The 25,748-nt window shown below is 36.6% G+C and overlaps 3 protein-coding genes across 3 annotated transcripts in view; 2 read left to right on the plus strand and 1 right to left on the minus strand.

Annotated features, from left to right (window-relative positions):
* Positions 1-11,504, minus strand: part of LOC107673934 (WD repeat- and FYVE domain-containing protein 4-like) — a 41,811-nt gene extending 30,307 nt beyond the window's left edge. The window contains exons 1-15 of the mRNA XM_016467767.1: positions 11,355-11,504; positions 10,312-10,557; positions 8,934-9,045; positions 8,472-8,578; positions 8,035-8,187; positions 7,619-7,808; positions 6,914-7,103; positions 4,753-4,913; positions 3,798-4,259; positions 3,595-3,696; positions 3,079-3,269; positions 1,044-1,633; positions 735-825; positions 338-552; positions 128-210 (exon numbers count right to left, since the gene is read on the minus strand). Coding sequence (XP_016323253.1) covers positions 128-210; positions 338-552; positions 735-825; positions 1,044-1,633; positions 3,079-3,269; positions 3,595-3,696; positions 3,798-4,259; positions 4,753-4,913; positions 6,914-7,103; positions 7,619-7,808; positions 8,035-8,187; positions 8,472-8,578; positions 8,934-9,045; positions 10,312-10,557; positions 11,355-11,375 — 2,914 coding nt within the window. The 5' untranslated portion in view covers positions 11,376-11,504. The remainder of the gene's footprint in view (positions 1-127; positions 211-337; positions 553-734; positions 826-1,043; positions 1,634-3,078; positions 3,270-3,594; positions 3,697-3,797; positions 4,260-4,752; positions 4,914-6,913; positions 7,104-7,618; positions 7,809-8,034; positions 8,188-8,471; positions 8,579-8,933; positions 9,046-10,311; positions 10,558-11,354) is intronic.
* A 1,563-nt stretch (positions 11,505-13,067) lies between these two features.
* On the plus strand, positions 13,068-21,264 carry LOC107673964 (palmitoyltransferase AKR1). The gene is made up of 10 exons (XM_016467818.1): positions 13,068-13,365; positions 17,245-17,380; positions 17,515-17,625; positions 17,762-17,894; positions 18,360-18,538; positions 18,908-18,981; positions 19,068-19,230; positions 19,333-19,415; positions 19,505-19,695; positions 20,245-21,264. Exons 1-10 carry the CDS (start codon positions 13,260-13,262, stop codon positions 20,698-20,700), a joined length of 1,632 nt encoding a protein of 543 aa, XP_016323304.1. The 5' UTR covers positions 13,068-13,259; the 3' UTR covers positions 20,701-21,264.
* Positions 21,265-24,291: 3,027 nt separating this feature from the next.
* The window catches only part of LOC107673870 (rho GTPase-activating protein 22-like), a 30,466-nt gene continuing 29,009 nt past the window's right edge, over positions 24,292-25,748 (plus strand). The window contains exon 1 of the mRNA XM_016467678.1: positions 24,292-24,415. Coding sequence (XP_016323164.1) covers positions 24,373-24,415 — 43 coding nt within the window. The 5' untranslated portion in view covers positions 24,292-24,372. The remainder of the gene's footprint in view (positions 24,416-25,748) is intronic.

A 25,748-nucleotide genomic window follows, 5' to 3' on the forward strand; every position in this document is an offset into this window, starting at 1 on the left:
GATAAAAGATAATTATGAAAATCTAAACAGCCTCTTCAATCAATAGATGTAAAAATATGATCAATGTTTTCATGAAACAGGAAGTAATCCAAAAAAGAAAGTCTGTGAGGACTAGGAAGAACTGTACTTGTGATGTTGGCCACTTCACAGGAGACAGAAAGCCGATTTTCTCCACTACACATCAGAGGATCCCCAAGACACAGGAACTGCCTAAGATAAAGCACACTATTGTAATAGCATACAAAACATGTAAACTTCATCTATCATTTCATATCATATATTTAACATTTGTCATGAGGAATGCATGAGCATGTCAACTGCATCTGCTTACGCTGACCTGAGGCACTTGTGATCCATGGATTGAGATGCGAGTTTCTCAAGGATCCGTACTATGGGCAGGTGTAGTGAATGGGAATTGTCAATGAGGATATGTTTGCAGTGAGTCAGCAGTGTGGACGCCAGACCAAACTCACACATGATCTGCCTGTTTCTTTCTGACTTCACCAGAGTCTGCACATGATGAGCCACAGCCAACTGCAGCTCTTCAGACAACTAAAGAAGAGAATGTCTGCAATTATTGTACTTTATGCTCAAAAACAAACACATATTTAGCTTTGCATACACTACTTTTCAAAAGTTTGGGGTCATTTATTCTAAGGTCATTATTGCCTCTTATTCATTACACCAAATACAAATTATGTAGAAGATATGAACATGATTGTGGTTGTACATACACAAGGGTCACTGGGACAGTAAATACTAGGCAGAAGAGTCATGATCAGCTTAACAGCTCCAGGATGAAGAATGGTGAGGTCACAGTAAGCCCTGAATAAGTAATGAATGAGCAATGTTTAACAATGATAGACAGACAGAAAATAATAGACAACAGCAAATCTATATAAAATAACTATCATGCTGTACATCTTTTATGGAGTGATTTATATGTGATTGTCCAGACAAAAAAATATAAAATAAAATATAATATAATATAATAAAAGCAATCTTATACCTATAAATATATACATTTGATTGAGAGTAACTACCTCCCAGAATCTGTTGATACATATGAGACACTTGCAGCCCTAGTGTGGTTCAATGCCTCATCGTCATTAGATGGCTCTCCTGTCCTCTGAATCTCACCAGCATCATTATTATCATGCAATCCTGCGCATGGATCTGCAACCAAGCTCACACAGGTAGCAAACTGCTCCAGGAATCCCAGCAGCTTAACACAGTCTCCTAAAGGTGGTGGCAACTGAGGTTCTGGCCTCTCCACTGCCTCCACAAACTCTTGGAAAGTCCTGCAGTCTGAGCTTTCTTTGTCTGTTTCCACAGGGACCCCTCTCTGGAAACAGCCCAGCTGCATCAGAGCATCGGCCAGCTTCTCACAGACTCCGGTCGTGTGGAAAAAGTGGCCATTGACGGGGTGCACGTGCACAACAAGGGCAAGGGTGTGTAGGGTGAGGAGCAGCAGCTCAACAAGGCTCTGGCGGCTCAGTGTGGCCCAAGGTCCCGTTGGGGCTTCCAGCAGAGATCCTTCCATATCCACGACTATGGAGAGCAGGCCAGTAAAGCCTCCAGAAGTGCGGAAGGCGTTCCAACTGTTTGGGTTTTCCAGAACTTTCATGATAGACTGTGAAAAGGCAAAGCATAAGGGATTATTACAAGTACACTAATGGGGTTGATAAATGCTTTTTTTAAAGTCTCTTATGCTCACCAAGGCTACATTTATTTAATAAAAAAAAAACAAACAGTAAAAACAGTAACATTTGAAATATTATTACAATTTAAAATAACTATTTTCTATTTTAAATGTAAAATAAAATGTAATTTATTCTTGTGAAGGCAAAGCTAGATTTTCAGCAGCCATTACTCCAGTCTTAAGTGTCACATGATCCTTCAGAAATGATTCTAACATGCTGATTTGGTAACATTTCTTTTTAATAGGTAACATTTCTCAGGTAACATTTCTTTTTATTATCAATGTTGAAAATAGTTGTCCTGCTCAATATTTTTGTTAAAACCATGATACTATTTTTAGGATTCTTTGATGAATATAAAATATTTGATTGAAGCATTTAATTGAAATAGGAATCTTTTGTAACATTATAAATGTCTTTAGTGTTACTTTGATCAATTTAATCCATGCGGGAATTTTTTTTTATTATTGACCTCGAACTTTTCAACAGTAGTGTACTTCAGATGTTAATGCTTTTTAATCAACAATATATTATTATTATTAGGTTTTACTATGCCTACCCAGGATGTGTTCAGAATATCTGTTCAGATATAAAGCATCACTATGAAAAGGGAAACAGGAGGGGTCTCCTGTTTTGAAGAGCCTAGAACAAAATGGATTAACCCTTGTTCAATCTACCATGCTAATACATCAAAGAGCTAATGTGTCATAAAATGAAGCACAAACCTAATTAGGACCAATAGAAGTAATCAGAATGGCTTTGACACATTTCACAGAGTGGTAGGGGTGAATCCAATTGTCAGCAACCTTAACCCAGTTACACTTTAATGGTCTGCAGGTTAGTATTCCTGCGCTTGAATCTAAAAAATGGACATGTACAGTAACTGAATAACATAGTTATGCATAATTGGATTTCTCTCACATTCTCTGATCTGATATTGCTCATAATTTTGTGTGTGTCACACCACAAGGCTGCAAGCTTAATCAAATGAAGCTTGAGTTAACAGCTAACAGTATATTAGCAAATCAATCTGAATTTGGCTATAATGGAATAAGGCTCCCAAAAGCTGATATAATACATTCCCCGGCTCATTATGCTTTAAACATGTTATAATTTGTTAGAATTAGGAATGGAGGCTGAATTTACAGACAGGTACATGATACCTGAGCTCAGTTTAGTTTTAGCAGGAGTCCTCTCAGTTATAATCCAATCATGCTTTGGAATAAACTGTGACTTGTATTTCAACATGTTTACATGCGTAAGAAATCAGTAAAAAACAGAAAGTCAGACATAAATATGGAAAATCACCGTTTCAGCAGGCATATGGGACTAAGAATGTGGGTTAGCCAAAAATAAAAAGCAGCAATGGAGTAAATACCTGTAAGAGATCCTGTTTGAGTCTGATCTCACTCTCAGTGGAGGAGCAGAGGGCTCCGATGGCAGTACTCATGTATTCCTCTGGATTGACCTCCGACAGCTGCTCCAGGATGCACAGAGCTGGACTGCGGAACTGCTCAACATCCAGAAAGATCTTCACATAGGGAATCATTCCTAAGTCCCTGATGAATACTATTAAGCAAAGAGACTGATTAGATATAATGACTTTGGATGTACTATGGTTTCAAACTCCTTACCTCAAATTTGTCAGATTTTTTATTTATTTATTATAAATGTATTTATTATAAATTTTTAACAATTGTAAATGTTTTTAACCTCTATTTTATTTTAATGATCTCCTGCATACACTTAAAAAAATTGGTGTAGAAACAATTTTCACAGTAAATTTCACAAAGAAACAGCAAGTAACATGTTAAATTAAACATGAAATTTGATTTCATGTTCAAAGTTTTAACAGTGTTCAATACTTGTTATAAAGAAAATTACTTAAACTAACCAGTGTTTCTGACTGACTGCAAGGCCAGGGCGGCAACCACATTCAAAATGCTGGTGGTCAACTTCCTCTCATAGTTGTCAGCCTTCTCCTCAACTTCATTTACTGTCAATAAATAAGATCTCAGATCAGGATCAGACATCTGCAATTCAAACTGTCTTGTTTTTGTAATTCACAGTACAGAGAAAAAAAAACAAAAGACTCACCAGCAACACCAGCCTTTCTGATTATCTTTGCTCTTCTTTTAAGCTCAAACAACAGTTGTTCCATCAGTCCTCCATCACTCAGGACTTCAGACAGCAATCCGCTGTGAATGATGAGCCCGTAGAAGCAGTCCAGAGCTGCGACATTGAAGGCCTCCGAACAACCCTGCTTCAACACAGCTTGGACCTTCCTGATTGTCTCGTGTGGGATGTAGGAGAGCTGGTAGATGACGGTCTCAAGCAGTTCAAAGAAAATGAGGTGAACAGGTGCCGATTTCTGCCACACACACTCAGCCAGCTGAGCCAGAGACTGCAGAGACCACTCCAGCAGGAAGAAGTTAGCCTTTTCCCAAGACCAGATCATCTGGATGGTACGCAGGATTTGGCCGCAGATCACTGTGTTGCCTGAGCGCAAGAAGGAGGACTGAATGATCTTGAAGGCTGTGAGGTTCTTCACTGGCGAACCTGAAGATATAAAGACATTCAGGCACATAGAATGAGAGGAAGAAATGAAGCAACTAGTTGAGCTTATATTCAGTGACAAGTTGAAACGCCATTCCTAGAAGTATACTGTGAGACAGAAGCATTACTGATGACATTATATACAACTAAGACCTCATGCAAATGAGAACTATATCAACATTCAAATGCATCAACATATGAAAAAGACTGATTGGCTTGATTGAATTTCACCCATAATTAAAATCACATCAAAGCCAAATGAAATAGAGGTTAAAAAAGGGGCTGTTTTTCTCTCTCTCAGGAGTGAGGTGCTCTGGTGGTGATGAATGGAGAATTGCTGTATGGATGAGGAGAATGGATGCAGGGTGGTTTAACCAGGTTAGTGAGGAGAGCTACACTTCATCATCCTGGACATAATTGCCTTTTCTGTGGCGTTACCCTGAGGTGGCGTAGCAGAGATGCAGAGTGGCTCTCACTGTCTGTCATGGCAGCTTACCGTTAGTCAGGGTGGGGTCAAACGTGAAGCCTGGCGGTTGGGGGTTGTTCACACATATGGCAACCTTCAGCTCAGCCTTGCCAAAAAGCGTGAATGACGCAATGAGGCCTAGAAGGTCTTGAACGGCTAGGAAGTGCTCCTCTGTCACTTGCTCCTCACAGCTACAAAAGGGGCAAAAATATGTCAATATGTCTTTCACAGTAAACAGAGTATGAATGAACACTACTGTTCAAATGTTTAGGGGCTGTACAATTTTTCTGAAAGAAATGAATACTTTTGTACATATTCAATTGTTTAAAAGTGACAGTAGATTTGACAATAAATTTACAATGTTACAAAATTATATTTAAAATAAATATTGTTCTTCTGAACGCTCTATAAGAATCCTTAAAAAATGCATCATGGTTTCCACAAAGTTATTAAGCAGAAAAATTGTTTTCAAGATTGATAATAATTAGAAATGCACCACATCAGAATATGATAATGATTTCTGAAGGATCATGTGACACTGAAGCCTGGAGTAATGGCTGCTGAAAATTCAGCTTTGCCATCACAGAAATATATATATTTTTATAATATATTTAAATAGAACATTTATTTTAAGTGGTAATAATATTTCACAATATTACTGTTTTACTGTATTTTTCATAAAATAAATCCAATTTTGGTGAGACTTCTTTCAAAAACATTTAGAAAATCTTTCATTGCCATGCCTGGTTTTGGGGACCGTACCCGTCTGCCACACGCACATGCTGATGGTGTAATAATGATCGGTAAAACGGGTGCCATCTGCCTGCGGGCGCGTGGCACCCAGGCCATTACACCAGATGGCATCAACTGCGCCAGCTGATGTGGTAGTGTTAATAAACAGAAGTTTATTAACAGTCCTCTTCCTCTCTCAGTCGCTCTCCTCCTCTCTTCTCGTTGTTGTTCTCGCCATCTTGTTCCATCCCACACAATGTCATCCATCGCCCACCCTCTGCTTTCTTACTATCTCTCTCTCTTTTACTCCTTCAACCCTTCTTCCTCTATGATGAGCAAAGCATCTGGGAGATGACACCTCGTTAGCTCTCCTCTCCAGTTCGTTGTGACTCCACTAAATGGCTCAGTGACAGAAACTTGTGGCTTGTTGAGTGCAAACCCCTCATCAGCTTTAATTAAAGAGCTTAGGATTCTGCTCCCCAGCCAGTCCTACCTGATGCTTCTCTACTCTGGTGTGTAAGGGGCCCGACTCTTTGTGAGGCCCATCAAGATTTTATGAGCAAGTATATTATTAAGCTACATTCAAGCTGCAAATATTTACATTTATTAAATATGGCTACTATTATACTAAATATAGCATGCTGTCAGTTTTTGCATTAGTTGTGTGGATTTTTCATGAACTCTTTCTGCAGGTTACATAGATGCACAGGTAGATTACGATGAGTGTTCTTTATAAATAAATCATTGGTTGATTTATTCAGCCAACAGTTTCAATATTACTGTTTTACTGTATTTTTCATAAAATAAATGTAGCCTTGGTGAGCATAAGAGATTTCTTTCAAAAACATCTTACAACCCTCAACTTTTTGAATGGTAATGTAACTAACAGACAACTAGATAACAGTGGCCTCATTCACTAAGCACTTTTACTTACAGTATTTGCACAGAAGAGTTTTTAACATGAAAATTTCTGTTGGATATAAGCACGAACAAAATAATGTTTTCACACAGGTTTTATGAACAAATAAGTGCGTACGCATGCTTAGTGAATGAGACCCATTGTTCAGTGAGGGCAGTTTTGTCCTGCAGTGACCCTTGCTGTGAGGAAACGCAGACACACAGTGAGTTAGAGGGGCCTGGCATGATCAGTAATGTGATTGAGCTCAATTTACTGCTGATCTCATTACGAGCTCTTTAATTATTGAATTCTGCAGCATTCAAAAAGAAACTTGCAGGAGGAAGGAGCTGAGACTGAGAGGAAGAAAGAGAGTTACAAAAAGGAATGGAAAGTACCTAAGAACGAAGTAAGCAAATGCATTTTCTGAAGGTGGTGGTCCACCTACTTGTTAAAGCATCAAAGACATATAGTCTTCAGTTGTGTGCCTTTCATATGTGCAATATTTAGTGACAGTCCCATATTATATTAAAGATTTTCCCCCCAAAAAATTCATGAATTTACCGTAATAAGATGGCCTGAAAGATGCTATAGCCATCGTTGTTCTCAAACTCTTCAAAAAGAGCAGGGCTGACTGGATAAGAGTCCTTCACAAAGCTGAAAACACTCACGGCCACCTCAGCTAGAACATGAACAGGGATGTTCTCACTGATCTTATGCATGTTCTGGATGCAGATCTTCATGCAGTTACTAGCTAAAGAAAACAAAACACCAAAAATAAGTGTAAATACACTTGTATTAAGTAACTGAAGTATATTCTAACAATACAAATAAACATTCAGGAACTAAGTTTCCGTAAATTAGTCCGTAAATTTGTTCTTATTGTCACTGGATTCAAGACCAGATGTCCCCGGTCAAACTTTCTGACTTGATTTTCTAACTGCTGCCCTGCCTAGACCTAATGGAGGTCTCCAGCAAAAAAAAAAAAACATTATGTAATCAGAGGTTTGCGACAACAAGTAATTTTAAGTAATCAGCATCATGTGAAAGCAAATCAAATTCATCATCATCTGATGATATGCTTACAGTGCCTATCTATATTTACCCAAAATATAATCATTTTGTTGAAAAAATTCGATATTACCTACAGTAGACTTACTACACCAATGTACTTGTGCAATAAACTAATATTCTGATAAGAATGCTCTGATATAAGATACATTTAGTTGGACAATGAATGGGCTAGAGCTTGTGTGTGTAGTTGTTGACCTTGCAGTGCAGGTACAGTGTTGTGAGCTTGTGCAGCAGACACTGCTCTGAGCACACGAGATGCCTGCTGTCTCCATGAGGGGCTGCACTGATCCCACAGCAGTGTGAGAGAGATGATCATGCTTGAAAGCTCCTGGGTCTCCAACAGACCCTCCACAAAACACACATGCCTGCACAGCTGCAAGATCACCTGAGCAGAGGTGAAGGTTTAACACCAATGCATTAGATGATTTAGATATGTATGCAAACTTTGTTTAAATGGTCATACACTGTAAGAAGTAAATCATTTTTTGCAACTTTGCTTATGAAACTGGAAGTGCTAATGGGGCAGCATTATCCCATTTTGATAAACAAGTTGAGCATTTGTGGTGTAACTATTCACAATATAAAATAAAACATGTAAAAATGTAAAAAACCTGAGTAAGATTGTCCTGAAAAGAGCATTTGACTTCCTCTTCGACATCATTCCGAGAGACAAAGCTCTCTTTTCGGGGAGGCAAAGCTACAAACAGGTACAGACACTTGACTAACGCAGCCGGTAGACCTGTCTTGATCATAACGCCAACCTCCTTTCAAAGAAAACAAGAACGTCAAAACATGACTAGACAGGATTGTCCTCTATCAAACAGAGGAATGCTTTAATGACAGATCTACTGTAGGACATCTAGAACACTGAATTGTATAATAAAACCATAGCAAGAAAAATGAATTTTCTAGAAGAAAATAATTATTTTATAATAATTTAATAATAATAATTCATAATTTTTATAATAATAGTTATTACCTAAACACTAGCAATGTAATTATTGAGCTGATTGTATGAATATATTAAAGATTTAATAGTAAAACTTACAGAGTCTCTGTTAGACAAAAGAGATATTGATTTGAGCAGAAGCCATCCTTGGTTGCTTCTGACCTCTGACCTCTGAAACAACTGCTCCAATTCATATCGGGCTTCCTCTATTTTAAACAAAGCCATAAAAATAACAGACAGCAAAATTAAAATAATTTGATCTTAGATCAGCATACAACAGATAAGTAAGGTTTTCAGTTCCTTCCACACCAACATCCATTTTGTATAATAATTTCAACTAAGAAACTATAAAAAGAAATGAACACAAATGCATCACACAGACAATAGCAAGGATGGTCAACACTATCATGCAACTTATTTTGCCACATGTTTGTGAAATAAAGAAGTGAGCAGCTTCCCTTCAAACACCAACAGAACATCTCAGTTTGCTTTTTGTTTGGCCTTTAGTGACCTCACTAATGCAACTGCCAACTACACCTTTGCAAATGTTATTTTGGGTACCTGCAGGCTTTTCTGCCACTCTCTGCTGTATATGACAGACAAGAGCTTCTCCAAACTGCAGCGCCAAGCCCTGGAGTTCCAGATCATCAAGGACACTGCTACTCTCTGAGACCTTATAAAGAGCAAGTGGAATAATTATGTCTGCTAATATTTAAGCATGAACACAATATATTAGGTTTGAGATGTTTATGACATGCTTCTAACAAAGGCAATCATGATAATAGTAAATGGATAGCATAATCAGCACTGATCACAAAGAAGAAACAAAAACATCTAACCAGAAGCGAACTTCTGAAAAAATGAACATTTTCATAACAACACAAGTTTCATTTCACTGAGCTGTGTGAATATTTCAACATTCCCAACTTCAATCCCTACTTCTGTGTGACTTTTCAAGTGGATGGTGGATGTGGTGCCTTACTCTATGTTTGGTTAAATCCCAGTAAGAATCCAGGAGTTGTAAGTCAAAAAACGTGTATAAACCCCCACACATTGCACACACAGCACTAAGCCTGTGAATGTGATTGCATCGGAGTAGGTCATGAGTGTTTGTCAATGTAAAATGTAAGTTCTTAAAGAGATTAGAGCCCAAGACTTTATATGACCAATATACATTATAAATCAATGTTTAAACACCCTTGACAGAAGTGTGTTTTATGATGAATTATATATAAATATACACACTACTGCTCAATGTTTCGGGTTAGTAACTTTTTTTAAAGAAATTAAAAAGTAAAGGCTTGAAATACGCTATTTTAATTAAATATTGTACTTTTGACATTTCTATTCAGCAAAGAATACTGTATCATTTTTCAATACTGAAAAAAATGCATCACAGTTTCCACACAAATATTAAACAGTACGTATTTTTTCTTCAACTTTGATAATAATATGTTTTTTGAGCAAAAAAATCAGCATATTGGAATGATTTCTGAAGATTCATGTGACACTGGAGTTATGGCATGAGAGTAATTCAGTTTTGCCATCACAGGAATATTTACATTTACATTTAGTCATTTAGCAGACGCTTTTATCCAAAGCGACTTACGAGTGTTAGAGTTAGAAGGTCAAATAAAGGTATAAATTACATGTTAAAATATATAACAATTGAAAACAGTTATTTTACATTTTAATATTTCACAATTTTACTGTTTTTACTGTATTATATATGATAAAATAAAGCAGCATTGGGCTTTCAAAAACAAAACAAAAATCTTACCAGCCCCAAACATTTGACCAGTAGTGTGTTTGTGTGTGTTTGTAAAATATATGAATTTGTATATAAACTAAACATATTGTATGCAATTAATCATATTTAAATGACTGCCAATGTATAATGTTTGATCAACTGAATAATCAGCTCACTGATTTTCTGTACCTGGATGAACAGAAGCAGAAGTCTGTTGAGCTCTTGGTCTCTTTGTTCTGGCGACTGTTGGCTTATAGTACCCAGCTGATTTAGTTGATCTTTCAGAAGCACCACTGGATCTTCATGTGCTTTCAGGTCCCTATTTGTCTCACTTTGGATTTGGGTAGTTTTCACTTCTATGCTCTCTGAACTCTCCCCTGACGCACTAAGTTCCCCGTTCTCCTTATTGATTCGGTCCATTTCTCCAACTGGCTCCTTAAAATAAATAAATAAATAAAAATAACAATGGGATAATTTTACAGCTCTAGGAATTTTAGCTCAAACACCTGAGACAAACTTGATACCTGAAGCTCTGAGCAAAAAAAACATTTTTATAGGAAGTTGCCACAAAGGAATGTACAGTATAAACACTGAAACTGAAGTGTTTAATGTTTAATGAACAATATATTTTCATTAAAAGGCAAATCGGCAACTGCCTTCTTTCTGTTACCAAAAGACAATCACATCTTACAATCAGCTGTTCACATGTTAATGGGATCTTGTGATGTAAAGAAGTGAGCTTGTTTTGCTACAGGGAGGACAATTCACATTCCTGAAGAAATGACATGTCTGCACTGCACATTCCCACCAGTTTATTCACTCAATGTCTAAATACAGCACACGAATGTTATCTCATTATTTTATTCACTGCGTAAAATATTCTTAATGCTCTACAATAGTTGGCTTGTCTCTTGCTGAAATGTTTAAACCTGATACAAACAAATTAGTTTGAGTGCAAACAAATCATGCTTATAAAGCACCCGATTAAAATCAGTCAAGCTTCCTTGTTTATTTTATCTTTATTTTGTTGTCCTCCTAGAAGTTGAGTCTCTAAGCAACAGAAATGCTTTGAATGCACTTAAATGAGAAAAACAATTGAATTATGACAGCAGGCAACCTCACAACAGCAGCTGTCAAAATTAGTCTGTTGTGAGATATGTGAATTAGCCTTTCAAACTAATATGAACCCTAGGCAAAACTCCAGTTTAGTCAGTCTGTAACCCCACACATACCTGTTGTTTGGTGGGTGGCATCTCAAGTTTTTTCTAAGGCTTGTGTACGTAGATGTATGGCTGGACAGAAGGTTTTCCTCTGGCTTCCCATGTCACAGCAATCGGTGAGTGGCCGGCTGAGACATGCCTCCTACTCTTGTTGCCTGAACTTTGCACGGTATAAAACTCTGACGTCAGCTGCGCATGGTCATGTGCCTCACTTCCTTATAGTGGAAAAAGGAGAAGGATGAGCGTGTGCGTCTGCGTGTGCGTGTTTTCAGCACTTCAATAGACAAAGTAGGATCATGTGAAGAAGACTTTATTGAAGCAATACCTCTGATTTTAGTTATATTATTCCAAAAAGGAGATTTAAAAATTGACCAATCAAAAATTAGTTTGAGGGAACGTAAATAGTGTCTATGCCTTCTGGTGTTTAAAGTGATTTAAAATGCGTCAGATGTTGAGCAATAGTGACATCATGTGGTAATTTAAGATAGTACAAAAATATTACACGACTAGACAACATGGAAACTGTAGACCAGTGGTCACCAACCTTTTTAGGCCCAAGATCCCTGACCTCGGCCTTTATGAAAGACGAGATCTACCTATTGAAGAATTGATAGAACGACATCCCAGATTGTACTTCAAATTTGAGGCCTTTTACTTAGTATTTTAATTAGTGATGCGCCGATCATAGCTAATTCAGAATTCAGATCAGGCAAATTGGATTCTGATACTGATTTTTAAGCAAATTTATTTATTGGCTATTTGCTTTATAACAAACAAACTGGTTTTAACAAAAATATCTAGCCATTTTAAATTAGAGGCAACCACTGCATTTTTTTAATCATGATCTGCACGGGCAGTTGTTTTTGATTTGATTTAGATTAATTTCAGGATTTAAAACAAAAACAGAATGGTCTGACTTTAGGTGTTATTGCGATCAACGGGTTGGCGACCACTGCTGTAGACAAATATAAAGAATATTTCTAAAATAAGAACAATGAAAATCACCTAATGACTAAACAATGTAATAGATTAAATTGTCGTACAATTATCTGAGAGACTCATATGTTTAGATAATTTTCACATTTAAAATATTGTCAGTATAAACATTACGTTTATATACTCAAACTTCACTTTGTGCATAATGGGACATGTTCTACTATTTAAGAGTATTTTTAGCCTCTCATTTTAATTTGTACTTTGAAATTGACTGTGAGATGTTAAAAACAGAGAAATGAGTGGATAGAATGGGAAAATGTGTTATAATGGGCGAGGCTTAGCGGTCAGTGGTTGGTTCTAATTGGCCAAGTAAGATGAGTCATATTATTTCTTTACTCCTATTTATTTCTTAATGAATATTTAAGTTTCAGTGGCGTTATTTAGGTGTACAATTTCATCAGGACGTCTGTAGCAGACTAGTGACCTTGTCATGTGGTACTTGTGACGTTTCCCCGCGCTTGTGTAGCTGAACCAATCACAGTCGTTTGCGGTTGCATCATATGGAAACAAATTAAAACTTTTTTTAAAGTAAGGTTTTATTTGTATATTATGTACCAGTCTTTGCATTTAAATACTTTGCATATTTCAAACGATTATCTTCAGTGATGCAAAACACCTTGACCGCCGAGCGCCCACTAGAGGAAACATTAGCCATTCCACTCCCTTCCGTTCATTGGTTGAACATAAACCCCATCCACCTCCAGAGGGCGGAGTTTCCTATAAAATCAGTACAGCGTATTTACAGATTATCAGATTTGCTCAATTATCGAATGACTGATAATCTAACGGGAGAATATTATCGTGGATGTAGACCTTTCCGCCGCACCAGACCAATTAAGATATCCTTTTATAATGAATTTCTTACAGTTGGCCAATAATTTCTTCAGCCTGCAGAAGAAGGCGTAAATATATGGTGGCAGAATGCTGCAGTCTTCAGGAAGTTGTATATTTGAATCGATTCAACGGGGTGAGATCGACCGAGTTTCCCATTTATTACAGCAGGATCGGGGTGTTTTGAAACAAAAAGGTGAGTCTTTTGTTTTAAAGGGGGCTGTAATTGATCCACAGTGGCAGATGATGATGACAGAGATTGTTACTTATCCTTCGTTAGCATTTCACTTGAACCTTCCTGATCCTATTCAGGTCAATAGAGCGTCATGTAAGTGTTTTTTCCCCCCATTCTTTCACCCACTTATCGTTTGCTTATTATCTATTTATGCACTATACTATCGATTAAAGAAAATGCCTAGATGTGCGATACGTTTTGATGCATTTGTCGTTTCATTAGGCATGCTTCTTCCTTCCAGTCTGTTTCCGATAGCTGTTACACTGTGTAAGATGTCCTACCCTTCGACAAATGTACCATACATTTAACCATATAATAACCATATAGTATATTTTTCTCCAAAATACTATACAGAATTGTCAACACGATCATTTAAAAAAGGGGAATTATTAAACAGACAAATACTAAACTCACTTCGGGAGATTTCATACTCATTTATTATGGTTTTACATTTGCAACTACCTGTAGCAACTGGTATTTTGACTACAATTATGATTAATAATAGGGAATTATTGATTATTAATAGGGAATTAACCATTTGAGCTCTATAAATGTATTTGTGATTTAAGTGGTTTCTGCAAGCTTGAATAAGTTATTTAACATGTATTAATTATAACTTAATTATTTACACAATGAACTATATGCACGGTTACTTCCTGGTTTTAGATAAGCCAGCTCAGTCATTTCCGGTTAACTGTCAAAATCTCTCTACATAATCCATTCACAATTTGAAGAAAAGTTTTGTTTGTCTAAGAGGTCCATACTGTATACTATATACTACCGTATACTGTTTCAGGAATGACAAATGCAGCGTAAAATATTAAGCCAGTGAATCCTCTAAATTATTCTGCGAGTCACTGCTATGATTGACGGTAATAACTGTAGCAATAGACGGAGCGAACTATCTGACGAGCCGATGTCAGAAATAAACCTGTGCATTAAGTGATTCAGAGTAAATTCAGAGTAACAAAACTACAGCAGCAAGTCTATTTAGCAGCTTCTACAGTTAAAGATAAAACTTAAAAAAAAAACAAATCTTTTACGTTTTTAAATTAAATCTAAAAATATTTCAAAATATTTAATGCATTATTATGTAATTGTTATACCATTAATAATTAACTTGTTTAATTTGTAGTTAACTAGTTATGTATTTAAATAATTAACCCTTCTAGGCTGTTGGTGTCTTTGCTTAATTATTTATTTATTTTTTAAATTACATGAGACTTTGTGACTTCCTGCACTTGCTATACATTATACTTCAGTACAGTAAAAGTACTAAAATGTGTTACAAATAGCTCAATTTGGACATTTTCACTTAGGGGTGTACTCACTTTTGTGGCCAGCGGTTTAGAAATTAATGGCTGTGTGTTGAGTTATTTTGAGGGGACAGCAAATTTACACTGTTATACAAGCTGTACACTCACTACTTTACATTGTAGCAAAGTGTCATTTCTTCAGTGTTGTCACATGAAAAGATATAATAAAATATTTACAAAAATGTGAGGGGTGTACTCACTTCTGTGAGATACTGTATCTACGTCACTGTGTGGGAAGATTTGCATAACACCGCCCAAATGTATATGCAAAGAAAGAAGGCGTAACTTTTATTTTCGCTGTAGTATTGTTGGCGCTGCCATGTTGTGGAGATGCTGTGTGTTTAGTTGCGAATGCCAAACTACTTTGTGTGGCCTTCCAAAAGAGGACACAACTAGAAATCAGTGGTTAAAGGGATAGTTCACCCAAAAATGAAAATTAGCCCATTATTTACTCACCCTCAAGCAGGGCTGTACAGTGCGACATATATGTCGCACGTGCTACAAAAAAACTGGTCTGTGCGATGAATAAATTTACCACTGTAGCACGTATACTTTATATATAAGTTCAAATGATTGGCAACGGTCGCTTTGTCGCGTCCAGTGTAGACAGACTTTGGGGCCGTTCACGTCGCGCCTAAAAACGCGTGGGAAAATGCCAGTTGCGCCGCTTTCTGCTTCTTTCCAAAGCGCTCGGGAGCTTGCGCTTTTGTGGTGTCTGCCGTTGCTAAACAACCGTGACCTGCGCCCTCCATGACGACGCGGCAGTTTCAACAAAGGATAAATGGATTTCCACCACTGAAAATCGCGTGCAGTAGCTCTGCTACTAAATGTATTTAAAATTGGTATCTCTGTACAGCTGTCGCGTCCGGTGAAGACAGTTCACCCCCCGGAGCCGTTTGAGGCACTTTTTATTATGGATGCATGCGCTTTATTTCACTTCATTTGGACTGATGCACTGCAACACCCGCCGACTGCCATTAAACATCTTGGAAGATCAAAGACCATTTTTTTAACATTAGCTTAAACAGTTACGATAGTGTTTAGTTGTCAGCATTTAAATGTACAATTACGTGTCAGGGTACTCTCCTAGGATTACCAGGCTCGGCATTTAAAATTATATGTTGTTAAATAACATGAAACTCTATGTTAATGCCGCTTTCATCATTTACGGTGTTGCAATTATTTTGTTTATGAAAAGAAAGAGACGGGAGAGGTTTCTGTGAAAGGTCTCAAGTCTTAACCTATATATACCATAGATATCTATAAGTAGATTCCTCATTCGACAGCTCCAAGCACGTAGACATGTCCGCCATCTTGCAACAGTCAACTTGACGTCATTCACCATAATAATCAATGAATATTCAAAGATGCCACAATCCTGCAGAGCCGATGGTTGTAAAAACCGCCGGGATTTAAATTCCCGAAGAAACGGGATAGCCTTTCACAGGTGAGAATGTGTTGGTTTGTGTTTTTAAATGTATTAACTCAATATTACGAGTTTTAAAACACTGGTAACATTTAATGTCGTGTTAGCTAACGCACTCACCTTGTTGTATGGTGTTAGTTAGGTCTACACAACAACAACACGTAACATTTGTTAGTCAATAATAAGTGCATCAGAAAACAGCTTGTCGGGCTCTCAGTTTACAAGGTGTTATATTGTATTTTTTGAAAAGTTATAAACGTGTTTTCGAATATTCATTGATTATTATGGTAAATGACGTCAAGTTGACCCTTCCAATATGGCGGCCGGCTTACGTATAGTGGCCCATCTAATGAGGCATCTACGTGTACATATCTATGATATGTCAACACAAAGTACTGTACATTTTGACATCTTTGAAATGTTTTTAATAACACAATATTGTTTTCTATAATGTAACTGGCTAAAATTTTATAAAAGTTAGGCAAGCCAAATAATACCACAAAACATAACAGAATTTATCAAATAATTTGCTAATACTTGCACTATTTTTTTTTTTCTGGTTTCCCACCAAATATGATGTCACTTCCTGGATGATTATGTCATTAAGGAACTGGCTTTTTGTTTACTAAATGAGTATTATAAAAGACTAACACAATAAAAAAAAAAACGGTATTCCCAAGAAAACGTTTGGGGAAAAAAACATGCTGAAACATTTAAATATATCTTAATATACTTGTATGTTTTATATACGATTTCCATCTTTACAATGGTTACAAATACTGCATACTAGGAATAACAAATATTAGTTCTGTTCTTAACTGCTTGATTATGTTGTCATCAAATGTCAAGTATACTATTGCCCAGCTCTAGACTGCTAAATGTGGACAATTAGGCATTAACATCATGAAACACTGTAAAGCTGCTTTGAAACAATGTGTATTGTGAAAAGCACTATACAAAAAAATTTTTGACTTGACTATAAACTTTTATAGCTGATGTTATATCTATGCTAATTTTGGATATGCAAAAACCTATCCCAGCACAATAATATTTGTGTTTCAAGGTTAATGGTGGTTCTAAACTCTTTGAATTTCCCAGGTTGGGGAGGTTTCACAGCCCTCCACTTTGCTGCTCTTCATGGAAACCGGCCAATGGCTGAGCTTCTGCTGAACAGCGGTGCTGATCCAAACATTCCCTGTGATGCAGGACAAACTCCTTTTCACTTTGCTTGCAGGTACGAGAGACCTCATCCATCTTATGTTTGTGAATTTAATTAAAACATCCATCATAAACTTTGCTTCTCCTGAAAGATCATTACACCAGTGTCCAATGAAGAGGGTTTACTGTACTGCACTGTTATTCTAACAGAAATGGCAATATTTATATCATGCACAAAATGATGCAGCACGGTGCAGACTTACACATAGTAGATGAGCAAGGGAAAACGTCTCTTCATCATGCAGTCGGTGGAGGAAGCGTGTAAGTAACTGGGCCTGTTACACTAGTGGCAGTCAAACGTTAAAACAAAACAAGAATTATAATTAGTTTTGGTGTATACTGCATGCTCAAATATATTTTCCCCTATGTTTTCTTTCTCTTTCTTTTTCTTTCTCAGTATTGCCACGCAGTACCTGTGGGAGACTGGAATGTTCCGTTTCACTGATACCGATAACTATAAGGTCACTCCGCTGCATTTGGCAGCTTCCACAGGCAATTCTGACGTAGTCCGCTATCTCCTTAGAGCAAATGTAAGCACTTTTATTTTACAGCATTGCTTGTAGTTCACTTTCATGGTACAACTGGACGAAATGGACACCAAAATACTGATAGGAGAATGCAGAATGCCTGAAAATTGCTATAAATTGCTCCTATCACTGTGGAAATTCATTACATTTTTTACTTTCAGAACCAGCCTTTACACTTCTACTATTCCTAGAGAGAGAGAGAATCAAAACAATGCCATTAATCAGTTAGTTCTTCTCTTCCAAAGTTTTAAATTTTCCTTAAAGGAATAGTTCACCCAAAAATGAACATTTTTGCAGCATCATCATATTCATATCTATAAAGCTAATCTTGTACAATGCAATAACAGTCAGAAATCACAGTTTATTGCTTCAGATATGTATTTAATCTAATTCTTGGTCATGAAGTGCTTGCATGATATTTGCTGCTTTTCTGATTTTCAGTTGTTTTTGCTCTAAATCTTTAACCAGAGATGCACACCAGAGGCAGTTGACCACCAGGGGGCGACAGCACTTCACGTGGCTGCAGAGAAAGGCATGATTGAAGTGTGCTGGCTACTGCTGAAGAGTGCCGGGCTCCACATTTTACACATGAAAAACCACACTGGCCTCACACCTCTAGACCTCTGTAATCAAGGGAAGACATTTAGGTCTGTTGAGAATCAATGAAAATGTAAAGTTATTTTTTAAATAAATAAATAATAATAATAATAATTATTATTATTATTATTATTATTTATATTACCCAGAGTTGTCACAGGCTAGGATATTTGTATACATTTTATGAAATTAATTTAATTAAATAAAATAATAAATTACATGGTCAAACCAGGAGTCTTAAATAATACTTTACTTGATCTGTACTGCAATTAATCTATAGCTTTAAGTAGGGTACATTTAAAGAAAATCAGGGAAATCATGTAGTATTGTATTTTCTATTTGTGAATACTGTTACTTTGGAAGTTTAAATTGTGACCAGTAAGATTATATCTGCTTTTTTTTCTCTAATATTTCTGTAGACATCAGCAGCTCTCTAGGATTTTGACGCATTTCAGTCAACGACCAAAAGATCTGATTCCTAAGGACTCATATGGTATCATTGTTTCTTTTCCTTTGGATTTGTTGTATAATGATATTCATCAGCTGTAATGCTTATTTGTGTAATGGTCTGTTCTGCAGGCATGTACTTTTGGATGCTGCTGCTGCCGTCTCTCAGTGGGGCTGTGGTTCTCATTATAGCTGCAGCTCTTGGTCAGTATGGGGCTATCTTCTCTGCAGTGCTTTTCCCTTGTATGGCAAAAGTCATTCTTTCTCAATATCATAGACTGAGCAGCTTTCAAAGGTTAGAGGGTTGTGATTGGAAATTGCATTGCTTATAACTAATAATATAAAGGATGATGATTGCATAATTAATTTTTTTACTCTTTTTAAATTTGTACTTTAGGTTACCAAACCCTGTGTACTTGGGAACACTGACCGCGGGCGTAATTCATTCCACAGCTTGCTTTCTCTATAAATTTTTACCTAATATCCTTTGCAAATAGCTTATGTCAATCAACCTCTTTCAAAAGTTGAAATCTTTTGGTTGTTTTGTCAATTATTCCTTGACAGCTCACGTTTTTGGCCAGCTTATACCCTCTTCAATTTTTCACTTGTCCATTTTTGTGTGTTCGTTGGACTTTTTTGGAAAGTTCTAAATCAGAATCCAGGACAACTCAAAGAAGCTGACACTGATTCCCAGTTTTCCAGAATAGGAGACTTAATAGAAGCCGGAAAGAGACCGGACAGATTCTGTATTTACTGTGAGGTGAGCACTGGGTCTGAATCTCTTTTCTGACTAACATTTCAAATTTACTTGATCAAAATGGTTTTCTTTGGAGGGTTGTAACTATTTTTGGATGGTTAAATCAAATTGAATTATTTAATTAATATATTTTAATATTGCTGTGTGTTGTTTCAAATAATAATTAAATCAATATTTTTAATTAATAAAAGTAATGTTTTATAATAAATAAAAACAATAAAAAAAATAATAATAATAATCAGAGCTGGATCCTAATCTGTTTGCTAATAATAATAATAATAATAATATATTTTGTAATACAAATTATAAAATATACAGTAATTATAATAATCAGTACTGGATCTTAAACTGTTTGCTAACATATTTTGAGATTGGAAAATTGAGATTTAAGAAGTTAATTTATTCACAGCATTAAATGTCTATGTTTGAACCAATCATTTTGGATAGTTAAATCCCCACGTACAAATATTATATATTTTTAAAATGTATTATTATTATTATTATTATTATCAAAATTCAAATTTCAAAAGTGCACAAGCTATTTTCTTTCAGTTGATCCAAGTGGACAACTGTAAACACTGCCGCTTGTGTGACATGTGCATCCAAGACTACGACCACCACTGCCTCTTCCTCAATCAATGTGTGGGACGAGACAACCACCGCATCTTCATCCTCTTCATCATGTCTATGGTAATGGCTCACCTCATCTTCATCCTCAGTGCCGTGTACTACCTCTGCCTGAAACTCTCAGGCTTGCAGATGTCTGACTGGGGCTCAGTGGCGGGAAGAGAGGCCTCGGTCCTCCTGCTGACTCTGTTCAACAACATCTCTCTGATCTGGGTGGGATGGTTGCTAGTTGAGCAGCTTGATGCCATTTCCATGGGAACCACCACCTATTTTAGGCGGTATGACCACAAAGGGCCTTCTAAAAGACAACGGCTGGGAACAATCCTCACTTTTCTGCTTGAAGGGAGAAGACAGGAGCACAGTCAGGCTTTCAGTATATAGAGATGTTTTGAAATTCCAAGCAACATCACAGTTTAGTCTCTTATTGTTGTTTATAAAGGCTGGAATATATAACTTCTGTTACATACTTCACAGTCCCGTAGTGTATGATGGGCTCAGATTCAGATTTTCTAGCTTTAGACTACAATTTTATCCATTCAAAGAATATCAAACATGATTGATATTTTGCGCTGATTTTAGAACACGCTGATGTTTTCATTTCTCATGCATCTCCTAGCAATGAGGTGCATGTTTCTGCGAGAGTTAGTTTTTTTTTAAGTCAATGCGATCCTTAGTCGTTTAGTGTATGATGCCCAGTTTTGTTTTGTTTTTTAACCATTTACAATGTCAGCAAGTGTGTAATGCATATTGTGTTAAAAACTGTTCAGAATCTAAAAATTGTATAGTGCATTCCAGCCTTCATTTTCAGGGAAGATTGTTAATTTGAGACTCCCATAGTTTGTAAAAATAAACAAAAACAAAAATGACATTACCTAAATTATAAATCTTCGTAATAGTGCTTTACATAAACAAAGGTCACTGCTGCCTTGCCTTGCCATAACTGTATCTGTATTTTTTTTTAATAAGAAACATTTTAAATAAATGTCTTTTAGTGTAAATTTATAGTTTGATTTTTCATTTAATATTTTGAAGTAAAAAATAAATCTGTACATGATGTTTTTGCAAAAACAACGCACTGAAAATGGATGTCCAGTCATTTATTAGCATATTATATTGGGATAAAGTATTTGATTTTGTTATTCTACAAAATAAAGATTAGAACATTTGTTTTGTAACATCAATTTGAGCATTAGGATTGTGAAGCCTCTCACGCTGCATTCCCAGCCCTGCTTTTAAGATGGTTGTCCATCATTAATCATCTGCAAGGCCTGTATAGTCTGCTGCTAATTTTCCATTGATTTTGCTGCAGTAAAACCATGCAGGGGGGAATCTGCAGACCTATATCATTGGTCTAAGTGACATGGCAATGAGTAAAGGCATTTTGATACTATTGTGGCAAAGTCCTGCTAATGCAAGAGAGCATATTCAATCTCACATTCAAGGTTATTCATGGGACATCCAAGTCCAGGGTTTGATTCAGGCTGTTTATTGTATTTTCTTAAGACAACCTTTTTTATCTGTACGAGGCATTTCTTTCCCTATGAGTCGAAAACTCCTCAGTCTTTCACAGTGAATCAGTGCATCATGTGCTCATCTTCATTCCCTCTATATCTATTATTAAATTAAATGATAATTCAGTCTAATTGCTAGTTTATTTGGTCCCACGCTAGACTCGGCCTGGATGATTTGTATTTTAATGATGGTTGCAGGCTTATACTTGGAGTCTGAATTACATTTTGAAACATTTTGATTTTCAAGTCAAAAAGAATTTTCCTCCTGTATCGGTATTTACACGTAATATTACATGACTTTTCCAGGGCAATCACACAATTTACACTGCCCTTGGCTCGACTCCATAAAGCAATACTGTTATACATACCACTCTGCAAAAAAGCAACAATAAACCTTGACTTGATATTGTTGCTCTTCATTTATTGCATTTGTTTAATCACACTCTAAAAAATGCTGGGTTGTTTCATCCAAATTTTGGGTCAAATATGGAGTAACCCAACTTTTGGGTTAAAAATGTAATGTAAAAATGTAACCCAACGGTTGGGTTTGTCCATATTTGACCCAAAATTTGGATGAAACAACCCAGCATTTTTTAGAGTGCAGTATTAAGTGTAGGAAAACATCCAACTAAGGCCATAATAAGAGGCACTTGCACACTGCACTGCTGTTTTCACTTCTGCATTAGCAGTCGTCATTTCCTTAGATGTCTCCGTCAATCTACCAATCTTCTTGTGATTTTACACCTCTCAGCTTTTGGAAATTTCCCCTTTATTATGCAGTTAAGCACATATTTTTAGCTAGAATTTAGTTAATCTAGAGTAGCGAATGTAAAAATACTGATCTCATTTCTCATTTTTCTTTAAGACGTGGATTTATGAAATGTGATAAATTCTTGGCAAATCATTCTCCTCCCCTCAGTTCCTTAAGATATTAAGTGGGAGCCTCTGGCTAGATGTCACATTGGTGAACTTTACACTTATAACTAGTTCTCCTTTTACTTCTACAGATATTTGAGGTGGTTATTTTCAAATGCCATATGTGAATATGTTAAATTGTAAGCCCTGATGTACAACTCGGAGTGTTTACTGCGATGGAGAGATGATGGAGATTTTTAGGTAATTAAGTGAGTTTTTTTAAATCATCTTATTTGACTGAAAGTGTTCTTTATTGTAATGTGATTGCAACAACTTGATGCGTATCACAGTATGAATGGCAAAAATTTTCTACAATTCATAACATTTATATGACCAATGACTATGTACAGTATGTAGTATATTGTGGATGCTTTCTGGAATGCCTCATTGTTAATAAGTAATTAGTGGATTTGTCTATATAGTAGCTGTCACTGTGAGCCTTTCAGCATAAACTTTTTAAATGAAATCTCAGATCTTCTGATGTACAGTCACCATGTAGTTTTGCAATCAGAGCATTATTACTGTTGCAGTTGTTGTGAAATGTACTATGTGTAACATGGACGCTGTGAAAAGTGTTACTGGGGATTTATTTTAGGAAACCATTTTTTAAATAAATTCATTATCAAAGCAACTACTAGATCCTAATAATACAGTTATAGCAAAATGAAAGATGAATAAAAATTCAAAGGATTAGTTTACCTAAAAAGAAAAATATGCTATTTACTCACCCTCATGTTTTTCCATGCCCATGTTGTTGTTTTTCTATTATATTTCTATCTTTAGAATTATATGCAGCTCTTTTCATAAATGACATAATGGCCATGTCTGTCACCTCCAAAAATGACAAAATCACCATAAAAATAGCTAAATTAATTTTGCAGTACAGTATATTCCCATTTTATTTTCAGAAAATTCTATAAATAGCACACAAATCATATATAGGTAGACTACTTTTTTGAGCTTGTTTTATGGAAAATATCAGAAAATTATTAAAAAAAAAAAGGTATATGAGTTTTTACTCACCCATGAGGGTGAGTAAATAATGACAGAATTAAAATTTTTGGCCAAACTAACCCTTTAACAGCTGTTTTTTGGAAGTGATCTGAAATGCACAAAAGCCAGATGGTGAAAAGGTGAACATAGAGTGAAGGAGAGAAATAGAGAAGCACATAAAATAGTACACACAAGCACATGCAGATACAGTCACCATACTAAAGAACCAATTAGGAGGGAAAGCGAAGGGGGAGAAATGGCAGAAGCCCTTCTGTTTCTGCTTCACTGAATTATTGAGTGTAATCATCCAGGCCTTTAATGGCTGGTCCAAAGTGGAATTAATTTGGGTGGTGTGGGATAAATAATGCATTATGGGTAAGGGTGGATCTGAGCGTGTGTAAGAGGTCTCTCTCCTCCAGCTGCCTCTGCATGATGAGGGTGGGAGGGGCCCGGGAAGCGAGCCGCTCAGTGCAGTGGGGTAGTGGGACATGAAAGGGGGAGGGAGAGAGTGAGGAAGGGAGGGAGGTAGACAGATGCTGTCCAGAGCAGGCGGAAGAGGTTCAATAGGGCGAGGCTCAGGAGGAGAGTAGAGTGCGGATCCCAACATGTGGATGGAGGACAGTGTTGCTCAGCTATGAACACCATGCTAAGTCCCAAGCTTAGACAGTCCAGGAGAGGTAAGACCTTTAATTCTCACTGCTGTTTCTCAGCATCAGTGACCTGCATTCCCATCCGTAGCAACACCCTCTTCTGGCTGCATTAGCTGCGCTCAGTACCGGCTCCTGCTCCGCTAGTTCGCTGATCTCACAGCTCAGTGATGGGCTGTTGAGGACTATATATCTCCATGGCAGTGATCCAATAGACTGGGTGGTTGCTTAGTAACATCTTTCAGCTTGATTAATGGTTAATGAGTGTAAGTGGTCTTTGGCTTTGTGTCACACTCCTTAACCAGGAAGTCATGATTTGGATCCTGACACATGCTGATGATGCCTGATGTTTTTTGGGGGATTTTTTTTTATACAATCTTAAAAATAAAGATGGTGTTTGCAGCAATGCCATAAGAATGATTTTTGGGTTCCCCAAAATAGAGTTCTTAAAGATCCATTTTTTCTTAGTGTGAAGAACATTTTAATAATGAGAATGTTTTTTCACTATAAAGAGCCTTTTGTGGAACGGAAAGGTTCAATGATGTTAAAGGTTCTTCTTAGAACCATCATTGCCAATAAAGAACCTTTATTTTCAAGAGTGTACAGTACATGATGGAGATAAGTCAAGAATAATTGTAATTATGCCAATGCCATTTTTCTGCACATGAACTTACATTCTATTCTTGGTCTATAATGAATTGTAGTTTCAACACTTAGAATCAAGGGTGTAATAAATCATAACAACTGAATGTCAAACAGTTTCACCTATATGAGTAAAAGCTTGCTGGCAATCATGGCTTACATGTCATATAATGCAAATTAAATGTATACATCTACGTACATATCTTATAACTTTATTGATCAGATAATACTGTACAATAAGTTTTAACTAGTTAAAGGTTCAGTTCACCCAAAAATTAAAATTAGGCTGCGTTTTACTCACCCCCGAGGCATCCTAGGTGTATATGACTTTCTTCTTTCAGACGAATCCAGTCGGAGTTATATTAAAAATTGTCTTTGATCTTTCAAGCTGTTTAATGTCACTCAGCGGGTGTTGCATTGCTTCAGTCCAAAATAACTTCAATAAAAATTGCCCATCCATAAAAAAAGTGTCTCACATGGCTCCGGGGGGTGAACAAAGGCCTTCTGTAGCGAATCGATGCGTTTTTGTAAGAATAATATCCATATTCAAAACATAATAATCACTTGAACCCACCTGGATGATGTGACGGCAGCCATAGTGCGCCAGAACTCCCACCACACACCAGCTTATTGGTGGAGAGGAGACAGAGTGATGAAGCAAATCAGCAGATATGGGGATTGTTAGGAGGCCATGATGATCAGAGGCCAATGGGCAAATTTG

The sequence above is a fragment of the Sinocyclocheilus anshuiensis genome, unplaced genomic scaffold, assembly GCF_001515605.1.
Source record: "Sinocyclocheilus anshuiensis isolate Anshui unplaced genomic scaffold, SAMN03320099.WGS_v1.1 scaffold292, whole genome shotgun sequence".
Lineage (NCBI taxonomy): Eukaryota > Metazoa > Chordata > Actinopteri > Cypriniformes > Cyprinidae > Sinocyclocheilus > Sinocyclocheilus anshuiensis.

Bases quoted from the DNA above. Each gene is read 5' to 3' on its own strand.
- LOC107673964 (XM_016467818.1), top strand. From the start codon at position 13,260: ATGCTGCAGTCTTCAGGAAGTTGTATATTTGAATCGATTCAACGGGGT. The intron at 13,366-17,244 runs GTGAGTCTTTTG...TGAATTTCCCAG, and splicing joins GGGTGTTTTGAAACAAAAAG to GTTGGGGAGGTTTCACAGCC. The intron at 18,539-18,907 runs GTCTGTTGAGAA...ATATTTCTGTAG, and splicing joins AATCAAGGGAAGACATTTAG to ACATCAGCAGCTCTCTAGGA.